This window comes from Python bivittatus, unplaced genomic scaffold, assembly GCF_059951505.1.
Source record: "Python bivittatus isolate LINGU-HERP-01145 unplaced genomic scaffold, Pbiv_v1 ctg000980_np1212, whole genome shotgun sequence".
NCBI lineage: Eukaryota > Metazoa > Chordata > Lepidosauria > Squamata > Pythonidae > Python > Python bivittatus.
The window spans coordinates 10,380,458-10,393,295 of record NW_028277125.1 but is presented as its reverse complement, the minus strand read 5'-3'; the positions used below and the strand labels follow the sequence as shown (position 1 = coordinate 10,393,295).

General features: G+C 35.1%; 1 protein-coding gene across 2 annotated transcripts in view; it reads left to right on the top strand.

The window, feature by feature from the left end:
* The window catches only part of PIK3CA (phosphatidylinositol-4,5-bisphosphate 3-kinase catalytic subunit alpha), a 47,759-nt gene that overhangs the window by 10,487 nt on the left and 24,434 nt on the right, over positions 1 to 12,838 (top strand). Inside the window, exons 2-3 of one of the 2 annotated variants that reach the window (XM_088132698.1) lie at positions 4,657 to 4,945; positions 10,513 to 10,927. In XM_088132698.1, coding sequence (XP_087988824.1) covers positions 10,576 to 10,927 — 352 coding nt within the window. In that variant the 5' untranslated portion in view covers positions 4,657 to 4,945; positions 10,513 to 10,575. The remainder of the gene's footprint in view (positions 1 to 4,656; positions 4,946 to 10,512; positions 10,928 to 12,838) is intronic. The other variant, XM_088132699.1, reaches the window with a different exon arrangement.

Here is a 12,838-nt window from a genome sequence, read left to right as displayed (position 1 = left end):
TCTGATGATATCCATGTATATAAATGTTGTGGAAGACTATATTAGCAACGAAGAAATAATTGGATTGGCAGAAATTAAGCCATTCACCTGCTTCATTTGCAAAGCCATGCAAATCCAACTATATTTTCCTTCTTAATATTTCCAACTTTGGCATCCCGGTCTCCAACCACAAGCAGCACAACCTGCTTACATGTTCTGCTCAACATGATTGAACTTGAAAATCATCAGCCTACTCTTCTTCTGCATCAGTGATTGGAGCATAAACTTGGATAATCATCATATTAAAGGGTTTTCCATGAGGTTAACTGATATTATGCACACATTGACTGCATTGTACCGAAATACTGTCTTGCTGTATCCTTCCTGACTGTGAAAGCAATCTTGTTCCTTCTTTGTTTTTTGTGTTCTAGTAAACAGTATGATCTTCTAACTGAAAGTGTCCAATACTAGTCTGTTTCAATTTGCTGATGCCGGTCAATCTGTAGTTGATTAATTTCATCTTTCACTTTGTTGACCTTTCCCATGTTCGTGTTTCTTATGTTCCATGTTTCCACTGTACTTCTATTTTTGCAGCTTTGGATTTTTTTTTTTTCCTGCATGGCAACATCAGCAACCAGAAGCCCTGAAGGCTTTAATCTAACAACTCTGAAAGATCCTCAGCTCTTCCTCAATAGCATGTTGAATGCCATCCAACCTGTGGGGCCCATCATCCGCTATATCATCAATCACTTTATGTTGTATATCCATATGGTTTTCTTGGTAAAATACAGAAGAGTATTTTTAAAACAGGTAGTCCTTGTTTAGTGACCATAATTGGGGCTGGCAACTCACTCATTAAGTGAAGCTGTCATTGAGTGAAACCACAACTGTGCTTATGACCTTACTTCAGCTTTCCTTTGCTTTACAGACCTACAAAGGTTGTAAATGTGAGGATTGGTTGTAAAGTTACTTTTCCATCACCGTCGTAACTTGAACAGTCGCTAAATGAGGCGGTCACTAAACAAGGACTACCTGTGCCATTTCCTCCCACAGATCATGAAACAATGCCTTTGCTTTTCTCACTAAAATGATCTTCCATCTCCAACTTCTTCCTATATAGTTCCTTGCATGTTTTAACTGGGCAACTGGGGTGACCTTCATACCTTGGGTGACCCTGCTGGGATTATAAACTCTTGGTATACACTCCCAGCATTTTTCACTCATCCCTCTCAGGAATTTCTCCTCACCCCACCTCCACCCTCACAATAAGGCAGGACAATGGGATTTGAAGGGATGTTCTCATGTAGAAAACCTTAAAGACCAGTTTTTTTCAGCACATCCTAGAACAGACCAATTGTGTTCCCATTTGTGATATCTGTTCTGTATGTTGCATGATTTGTGTTGCTGTTTCTACTAATGTGGGTTGTTAATTTGTTTTTCATTATATTTGAACTGTTTTTTTCTTGCCGCTTCTAGTTGTTTAGTTGTTTCTGTTATATTGTTGTATGTTCTGTAGAGTTGCTGTTGTGATTAAGGCACCTAGAAGTTGGTAAAATAGAAATAAGCAAGCCACCATATTTATTCCATTGATTGGATGATATTCATGCAGGATGATAAGATGTAAATCACTGTATTTATACACATTGGAGCACAACTTGATTTCATTTTTTTTTTTTTAATATTTAATGTATAGGTAGTCCTTGGTTAGTGACAGCAATTTCAGCCCCAATTGCTGTCACTAAGCAATGTGGTTGTAAAGTGCAACATCATGTGACTATGCTGCTTAGCGATAGCAATTTCAGCACTCTTGGTTGCCATCATTAAGTGAATCACTGCAGGTTGTTAAGTGAGGATGTCACATGGTCACCATTTGCAACTTCCTGCTGGCTTCCCCATTGACTTTGTTTGTTGGAAGCTGGCAAAGAAAATCACAAATGGCAGCCTTGTGACCATGGGGATGCTGCGACAGCTGGAACTCTGAGGACCAGTTTTAAGTACCATTCATTCAGTGCCATTGCAAGTTTGAATGGTTGCTGAAAGAGTGCTCGTTAAGTGAGGACCACCTGTATATTCTACTTTGTACAGGTATAAACAATCAAGTCTAAAGAAACAAAATATAAAACATAACAGCAAAATCACTACACTCAAAATTAAAATCAGTATCACTAAAGTTGCATTGTTTCCTATCTAATATTCCATCTGTGTCAAATATTTTTGGGCACAGCACTACTGTTTATGTGTTTAGCAATATATCATTTCAAAAGTTAAGAGAAAACCTTGGTTACCATTTGCTTGGCTCAGTTAATACTGAAAGAAAGATGTTGATTTAACCTTTTTTTGTAAATAGACATATTCTAGACTGGATAGTTAGGGATTTGTGACTTCATTTGGCAAAGCTTGCCAAATCACTGCAAAATTTCCAGCAAGTCTAGACAATACTTTCCTATTTCTTTAAGAGTTCTGACTTGGATAAATGTTTGTGAGATGTACCTTTTGTTTTGCTTCTGGAGCAGACAACTTACTTTGTCTTTTCCCATCCACTGGAGCAGTGTCTCTGCACTCAGATTAACAACAGTTTGGTTTTTTGAGTATCTCTTCATTCGGGACATTTTAAAATTACAGTAGTTTCCAAGGGTAGCATAGAAGCCTCTGTAGCTTTCTAGTCAGGTAATATGTAGTAACATCTTTCTCCCAGAATCTGAATGACTTGCAGGGAATGTTAGATTATATTATGTACTGAGTGATATGAATATCAAAAATTAATGTATCAAATAACAAATTGGTTATGCTAGATGAGAAAATGAAATGAACATTTACAAATTATGCATAAATGGTGAACTAGAGCAAGTAAATGAATTTGTACAAATGAGTGTACAAAGGATATTCTACTATGATAGAATGTTTACTAAAGATGAAAAGTGGATAGAGAAAATTTTAGATATGAAAATGTTGGTAGAAAGTAGATAGCATGTGGTCTGTTTTGAGGAATGAATGCTTGTCAAAATAAGCAAAAATGATTGCATATAAGAGCATTCATCTACCCACTTTGTTATATGGAATTGAGGGCTAGGCATGTCAGGAAAACCTAAAAGTAAGTCAAATGCTGTGGGAATGAGGTACTTAAGAAGATGAGATAGAGTCATGAAGAAATGGTTGCTGAATGAATATGGTTTGAATATAAAAATGAATAACCAGTAGAAAAGTACATTAAGGTTGTTTGGTCATATAAAGTAAATAAGTGATCATCAAACTGCAGAACAATATATGGGTTGAGAGGAATGAATGGATTGAGAGGAAGGGGAAGATAAAGTCATGGTTTATTAGAGGTAAGAAGTTCTTTTTAAAAAAGTAATGTATGGATGTGGTGGAAGAAAGGATGGTTTGCAATGATGGACAAGTATTAAGAGGTATAAGTGAATGGAATTGACAGAAGCTAGATTTAGCCAAATTTTGTTTTCTTATTATATATTTAATTTCTTTACAATCTTTAACTCCCTGAGTTTCACATATCACTTAATGGAAATGATAATAGTATGATGGTTTATATGTGTGTATAGTTTATATTTTGTAACTCGGTGGTATTTTATTAAGTAATTTAATGTAAAAATAGGTATGAATTAATTCTTACATATCAAGTTAGTCATATGTGCCATTATAGAAAAGGCAGTGAGGAAGGGATTCAAAGTTTGCAAAAAAATGTTTTCTTTCAAAAATTGCAAAGGTGGCTCCATTGCTGATCGAATCTCTTGTGTGTACTTTTGTTTTGTTTTGTTAATATGACTGCATTTGACATGTTTTTTGTTTTATACCTTTTTTTTTTTTTTTTTGCTGTATGCCACCCAGAATCACTTCTTGTGAGGTGGGTGGCCATAAATAAATAAATAAATGTTAGGGAGATATGAAAGAAAGATGAAAGTCAACTCAATCTCTGAAGTATTTTTTAAACTGAGAAACAGAAGTGGCAAGTTACTAAGTATCTTGTAAATGTATAATAGATGATTGATTGATTGATTGATTGATTGATTGATTGATTGGATTTATTAAGGTCAACCAACTCCAAGAAGACTCTATATTTAGAGTATGAGCTTTAATCTATAACTAATAAATTGGAGCAAATATTAATTGGTAATGCTTTGATTCTGGGGCAAGTATTTTTAGCTTTTTTTAGTCAACTCTTATGCATATCTATAATAAATGAGGGGGAAATAGGACTGTTTACTATTACAAGTACTTTACTCACAAGTCATAAAACAGTTATTTACAGTAACCATCCTTGGAAACACATCTTTATGAAGACTTACATGTGAATTCACTTTTGACTCAGTAAGCTTTTAAGTTAATATGTGGGCAAACTCAAGTTTATGGCTTTCATTTCATATATGGCTTTTTAAAGGCTTTTGTCATCTTTCCAGTCTTGTTCTATCACAGACAGTAAGAGAACTGATGTTTGGGAATATACTGAGTCCTTTAGGTTGATTCCAACTGCAGTTCTGTGAGACATGGTAAAACAGGCTTAATCTAGTGTTACAAGGAAAAAAAATGCTATAATCTCTGTGTATCCCTCACACAATCTACAGTATATAATATTTGGGTCTTTCTGTGAGCGTAGCTTTCCATGATATAACTTAAGATAATTCTTTTTTTTTCTTTCTCTCTCTCTCTCTCTTTCTTTTCTAGGATAGTCACATGATTGGACATTTGCCCTCCAGCTAACTTTACTTATGTGGAAACAGCTATGTTGAATTTGGTTATAAATTTAGTGTTTTACAGTAAAAATTCAAGCAGTATGATGTCCAAGAGTTGAGAAACGGTTCATATAAAGACTGTAGAATGTTTCTGTATATTATGAAAAATCCATTCCTATTTTACAACATGTGGATAACAGAGAATTTCCCAATAATGTAACCATCATGTGAAGTAGGGAGCTGTGTGGGATCTCCCTGATCCAAAAAATAAGACATTGCAGGTATGTTTTTGTTTTATTTGCTTGTTTATTTGTCTTGTCATTTCTTTTTCAAGTCCACTGATCTGCAGGTACTATGATTTAGTTTAGGGACAATGAGAAGGTTATATCATATACTCTGTATTGCAAAAACACAAATATGATATGTTACGAACATTCAAATGATGCTCTGTCTTAATTTCAGGCATAAAAAAAGAAAAGCTTCAAGCTTTTAAAATCTGTTTCCAAGGAATCCTTTGAAGAGTTGATGCCCTGATAGCTTGTTATAATTAACTATTAACAAAAGAAACATGAAGGGTGAAGCTGAAGTTTGTATTTGGCTCTATTGGAGTAAACATCATTCTTTTAATTGGGCTATATTAATTGGGCACAGTCCAAGAATACATTAGATTTCTGCCATTGTTGAATTCAAAATATTTGAAATCCTTTACATTATTTAAAGAACATTCACTTTCAGTTTCCATTGATCTTAAATATTTTTATTAGCAAAGATGTTCTCAAACCTGGGGATTGTGAGCAACTTAGAGGGAGATCACAAAGCTTTTTTTTTTACAAAGCTCATGGTTTTGTGGCAAAACATATTTTGCTTGCCCAGGCAAAGCAGGGAGCAAAGCACAAAGCAAGTTTTGAGAGAGAGCTAAACCTATATTCTAACCATCTGCCAAAATCATTCTCTAATCACAGTTGCAGTGGTGACTTCCGTCATGGTGTGTAGTAATATATTTCTAGCCTGGGGTAGGAATATGCAAAACTTTTTTTCCCCAAAATGTTTCAAGCATAAAATTTCATGAGGTATGCAAAACAGCTGTATCAAATGCAAAGTGGGATATTTTTGGCATTCTAGGGATGTTTCAAGCTCAAAAGACTTCTATTTCAAGCTTGGTGTCCTTCCAAAATGCTTGAAACAGCCAATTTCACATTTGAAAAACAGCTTCACAACTCAGATGGGATATTTCATGAAAATTCACATTCAAAATATATTAGAGGGTCACAGTATTGCAAAATTTGAGAACAAAGTGCTAGTGAAATATTTTATGCTTAGACTACAGCATAAATTGTTGTAACATTTGCTACTGCTTCTTAATCTTGGTAAAGATTTATCTTTGTAGTTTTGGGAGGATTCTCTTTTATAGTAATTTTATTAAAAGTTACAATTAAAAAGATAAGAACTAATACAAACTAAAAAAAGAAAAAATAGTGCAGAAAGGAAAAAATAGAAAAGAAAGAAAAAAGAAGAAAGAAGAAGAAAAGAAATATATTAAAAAATTACTTCCCCCTTCATCATAACAAGAATAAACAATTTTAGTAACTTATCACCTTCTCTTTAAATACAACAAATGTTATCTTCTGTCCATATCCCATCTCTTATCTAACAAATCCTTAAAGCCTTATTGTTCAGTCCTGATCAGCAAAAGTCCATTAAGGGTTATCAGAGGTAATATATTTATTTTAATCATATAAACCAACTTTATATTCCTTCCTTTTACTTTTAACGATCTTTAGTCCCTTCAAATAATATCCTAAAAATGTCTTTCCTGTCCTGTCCTGTCCTGTCCTGTCCTGTCCTGTCCTGTCCCTTCTCACAAAATTCTTCAAAGCTTTAACAGGTCTCTTTTGTAAATGGAATATAGGAAAGTTATCCAAGTTGTCAGAGGATTCTCCACTTGATAAAATTATATTGTCTTTACCGACTCACTGTTCTCCTTCTTTAATTGGGAAAGATGACAGTTACTGTTATGAATAGTTCTATGGTGGCAAAAAATCAGGAGGAGTCTGGTAGCATCTTTTCCAACTAACAAGTTATATTAAAAGACAGAAGCTTTCATGAGCTGCATCTCATTTCTTCAGATGTATCTTATGTTGCCAGACTCCTTTTGTTATGAATAGTGTACACTTTTCAGATTATTGAAATTTCAAACTGAATTTGTGTAGAGGAACAAGTTAAACATTATGTCCAGTTTTTTAATTGCCCCAGAAAATGTTTTATATAAGATATAGTTATACCCATAAGCCTTAACCTAGTGATGCTTTGTTTTACTATGAATTTTCATACTAATGTTAAACTGTGAATTTGATGGTGAAAGTAGTTTATAGCTGGCAAAGGCTAATTATGACTTATTTGTGAACTTTTATGTATTATTCCTTTCTAAATAGTTTGTCAGCTATGAGAGATAGTGAGATAAAATTTAGAACAGTTTGAAGGATCTCTATTCTATTAATATCTCTAAAAATGTCTAATTTTTAAAATTAGTTTACCAAAGGTACAATCTGTTCTGTTTCACCTATCTTTCTGACTATTGTATTTTAAAAGAACTCTGTTTTATAGTCCCTCTTTCTAAGAGTCTAGCTTCCACGAGTTAGCAAAGTAAACATATTTACATTCTAAGTATGGACTATCCTTTTCCACGTCCTGAGGAAGAAAGGTATAAATGCCTGGTGCTATTTTGATCAAAATGTTCCAAAATAAGATGCTTACTTTCATCTTCAAATAAAAGGAAGTTTAAAGTACTCTCTAAATTTAACTGCACTGCTATTTTAAATTGTGGAGAAAATTTATGTTTTTGCAACTGGAACTTTTGAAAAAGGCATATCTTAAGGCCAAATTGTACACAGTGTCAAGAGACTATAATTACTCTCCCAGAAACAAATGCATTTTTGAGGCGCATTAACAGACTAAAATAGAGACACACATAGACCCATAACAGATAAGCAAAAAGAGGAATAAATCTACATTACATAGATCACTTCTTCCCATATCCAACCCTTTTCAGCTCGTAAATCCAAAAATCATTAACTCTGTTCCATTTTCAGGAAAAAGTCCATAAAGAATTTCCAGTATTTTGTAAAAGTACTTATTATCTTATCCCTGATCAAATAAGTCAATTTTGTATTTCTTTCTCTTATGTAGTATTCTGGCATTATTAATCCTTAACTTGACATTAAGATATTGTCATAGAACCTGATCTCCATCCATATCTTCTTCCTTCCATCCTAAAATTATTTTAAGGCTTCAAGAAGCCTTCTCCTTACTATTTTCACCAAGTTGTTCTATAAGTACTCTTGGTCTCAAACAGGATTCTTTTTCTTATAATCCGGTAGTAATCCATTATCTGTATCATTTTTCATCTCTTGACTTAATATTTGTATTTCCTCTCTGTTTATTATTTCTATTTTATTTTCCAAAATTTCCACCTTCACTTTAATTTGCTTCATCTCTCCACTCACTTGTCCTGCACATTCTTCAAAGTTATTTTTCATCTCTTCTTTTATCTTTTCTTTCAGATCTTTTTAAACAATGCATTCACGTAGGCAGTTATTGATGCTGTTATTGTAGTTGTAACACTCTTTCCCAATTCCTCAAAGATCCTTTGGAATGCCTCAAGAGTAATATGTTTTTCTCTAAGTTTTGCTACTTTTCTAATAACAGCTGTTTCAATCCAGAAAGGGGAAATAAAAGTAAAAGAGGAACTTTTTCCCCTTTTCTCTAAATCATTAAGTCTTTAGTCCCATTCAGCTCACCGTAGTTCTGTAGTCAGATGGTCTTTAGCAATTTTTCCTTATCTTTTGTTTTGCAAAGGTGTCCAGTTGTTGTCCCCAATTAGCCCAAATAAACGCTTTCCCATGAGATAATATATTAATTGTTTACTTGTTTTAAAAATACTTTAAAATCAGTAAATCCAAATTGTCCCCTTAGTCCATTTTAAACTTCCTTACTTTAAACTCTTGGCAAGCTTTTTGCCTTTAATTATTTTTAAATCATTTAAATTGTTCCTTTGCTCTTATCTTTAACCTGGGATGAAGGATCACTCACTGGGTGGCTTGATTGCTCTGCTGCATTGAAGATCTCTCTTTAACTTTGAAATAATTATCTTCCAATTATTTTGGGGAACTTTTGCAAACCCAATGTCCTTTTGCTGGCTCCACTGCAGCTGTGAGCTTGCTTTCTGTCTGTGGTGCTGTGGTGCTTAGACTCATGGCCTGTGGTGCTTAGACTCATGAGAAGCCCTGCAAAACCTCTTTGGATCTTGGGGGTCTTGTCACAAGGAACAGCCTTTCGGAGCACAAGTGGGCAGTCTCCCAGCCTCTCCTCATCTGGAGAGGCATTGTTGACCTGGGCTTAGCCCTTGGCCGCCAGTCTTCACCACAGCATCATCTCCGTTCGCAAAGATGCATCAGTCTGCCATTTTCCCCCCACCTGGAAGTCATACTTGCAAGCAGGGATGCTCTAGTGATGGTCCACATTTTTTTAGCTCAGATCTGGTAGCCTTAGCTGACAAAATCCTGTTCCTGCTCATTTAAAAGAAAAAGGAAAAAAATATTTCAGAACTATGTATGTGGTTCTGCCAGGCATCGATGATGCACTATATTTAGTTTGATGATTAGGCTACCATTCTTTTCTGTTAGAGAAAAGTGTGCCAAACTAGGCATTTTCTGAAAAATATAGCCATCTCAAAGAACCAATAAGGGCAGTACAAAAAGAATGCTTTGTATGTAAAACAGTTGGCCACTTTTCTAAATATCTATTGCTGTTGCTTGGGGTTCTGAAAATGTAGCAGAACAGAGAGATAATATAGACTTCTTGCTATAGTGATAGTGAAAGAACTGTGTATGTCACTGAGAAGAGTTGCCTCGAGACCTGCTCCCCAAAGTGCACTAGCATGATCAAGGTTTTAACTTAAGAGAATTAAATTTAAAAAATCCATGAACGGAGGTCAATGAAGTATGTATATATATATATATGCAGTATAGACTTATCACATGTGCATATAGCACAACAGGAGGCTTTCTCAGATAGCAGAAAACTATATGATCTTAAGAACATATGTGTTTTAATACATGCAAATCAAGCAAAGTTTCCTTGTCACTTTATTAAAAAGTAATTCAGAGAAACAACTAAGAACTGCATTTACTCCTGCATTTTGAACGGCTTTTTGAATAAAGTAAGGGATTTACTTTATTCAAATGTGGATGTTCTTATAATTATAGCAAAAGAATTAGAAACTGAAACATAACGTCTTTCTACCCAGTGAGTCAGGTTGCTGATTAGGCTATTATTGGAGGAGGAACTGGATAGGGAGGGGAGAATCTTAGCCACTGCTACCAAAGGCATGTCATGGTAAACTGGGTGGACCCTAGCTTTTGTTCCAGAATCTGTTTATGGCCAGAACTGTGTTGCTTCTCACCTCTGGCAAAATACCTGTATACCTGGCCACTCTACTTTTCTGTTCTTTTAAACTCTATCTGGCACATCTGTCAACAATCGATTGCTGCCACTTCTGTATCCTATCTTCTTACTGCAGATATTGGGTAGGTATGTTTTTAGGCCTCTGTTAGACATAGCGCAATACTTTGTCACTGCAAATGTGCTCCTGGTCAAACTTGGTTTGGAGTATTGTTAACTTTCTGATGAGCCATAGGTGGCACAGTTAATTATGAAAGCTGGAAGGAAATTTGTTAAGAAATCTTGCATTCATTGTTTTAATGCATAGTTCTGAAAGTATGATATCAGATAAAATGTAATTGTGAAACACACATAAAAGTTATTTAAATACACTTTTTTCTTTACTTAGTCTTTCCTACAGGAATCTTCAGTCATAGTTTTTTGATAACGTTAAAAGAAGAGGGGTAACAAAATGCCTCCACGACCATCATCCGGTGAATTATGGGGCATGCACTTGATGCCACCAAGAATCCTAGTAGAATGTCTTCTACCTAATGGTATGATAGTGACTTTAGAATGCCTCCGTGAGGCCACCTTGTTAAATATTAAACACGAACTCTTTAAAGAAGCTAGAAAATACCCTCTCTACCAGCTCCTTCAAGACGAGTCATCTTACATTTTTGTAAGTGTTACACAAGAAGCAGAAAGAGAAGAATTCTTCGATGAAACACGTCGATTATGTGACCTGCGGCTCTTCCAGCCTTTTTTAAAAGTTATAGAACCAGTGGGCAACAGAGAAGAAAAAATTCTGAATCGAGAAATCGGTGAGGCTTGCTCTCTTAATTTATTGCAACTATATATGAATTACTACTTAATCTGAAGATACTCAAAATAGCATACAATTTAAAATACTTGTAAAGAAAGGTGTCTCACTTCCCTCCAACTGCAGGGAGAGAGGATTCATGCAATTATCACAAGATAGACACTGTTAGATTTATGGAAATGTAATTGAATGACCTTTCACCTGTTTTTGGTTGTGTGAGACAACCAATACATTGTCTGCATTATCATGTACACAAAATAATAATTTAATACAACATGTTCTAATGCTACATCAACTCTTCTAGCACAATCCAAGGTAGTGGTGCTAATCTTTAATTTGCTTGGGACAAGAATATATCAAGGAAGATTTCCTTTCATATGGAGCTATTTGGGCATTTACTTGAAGTGTTTGCACTCCAACAAGATGGGCACTTTTATTATTTATGTATTTGCTGTTGTTTTTAGTATTTTAAATGATTTTGTAATCTGCCCAGAAACTTATTTGAGTAGGTTAAAAATATAAGAAAATTAAAAAGATGGGTGATTTAAATCCAGTGTTTTGTTTAGAAGTGTACCCACTGGCCAGCAAAGAAGAAAAAAAATCATTGAATAATAAAAAAATATCATAGAGGTTAGGGAACAAATAATCCAATAGTCATTTTATGAATATGCAGTTCCCCCCACCATCAGTTGCTGTAATTTTATGGCAATACCCACAGTTCCAAAAGTGATATGCTCAGTAGCTCTAAAATATTGTTTTACTCTTGTAGTAATGAAACAATCTTACAACAGGCAGCCAAAACTGAATTTGTCATGCACCACTCCTTGCTTTTACCCTTCCCTTCGTATGTCATGACTCCAGTGAACCAACTTTTAGAACAACTCAGTGAAATGGTTATTTCTTCCATTCTACTAAGGTAAATAAAGGGTTAACTGGAGAGGAAAAAGCAACAAACAGAGGGAGAAAAACATTGTTGTCTCTTGTGACAAAGACGACTATAATTCTGTAAATAAGCGCAATGTCCTGTATCTCTAAACAGAAACTATTTACACCCATGTTTTCTGTGCACATAGTATCAGGGTCCATATACTACTAGATCCTCTGAGTAAATGGGAGACAGAAGAAGTCAGTTCCCTCTCTGCCAATTCTAAGCTCCTATGTTAGGTAAAAAAAATTGCTGAAAAGTGAGAAGATAAAATCACTGTAAGAACTCCAAATGTATCATTTTGGAGTGGTGGCATCAAGACTTTAAACTACTTCTTTATCCCAAAATAGAGGAAATTGTATCACTTCTGACTAAATGAACTTGTCACCACAGTCCTGGAGCCATCCCTTATTGAAGGGCCATGTGGTGTGCTTTTGGCTTTTAACAAGATGTGTTGTTGCATTCTAAGCCATGTTTATGGCTTAATATTTTGTTTCAGCTAGGCTTCTGTGGTTTGTTGAACACATCTTGCTTAAAACAAACTGGATTAGCATGACGAGGGAACACATTTCACATATAGCTTGAACTGAAGAACCACTGGTTACCAGTAGTCCTCATTTAGCTACTGCCTTCTACAGTGACTGTTTGCAGTTATGACAGTGATGAAAAAGTAACTTGGCAACCAGTGCCTCCATTTATGACCTTTACAGGTCTGTAAAGCAAAGGAAAGCTGAAGTAAAACCGTAAAATTGTGAAGTTTTACTTAGTGCCCACTTCATGTAATGACCAAATTGCTGGTCTCAGTTGTGGTCACTAAAAGAGGACTACCTGCATTGTTAAGTTCAGTTCCATGAGACCACTATAACAGCCCCTGGGGTCACCCTCTGGGGATAGTTACAGCAGGCTTGGTACTCAATCCAAGAGCAGATTTTGAGATGGGATGGTGGAGCCTTGCACTCTGACATGGTATCAAAGGAGGTGTCATTC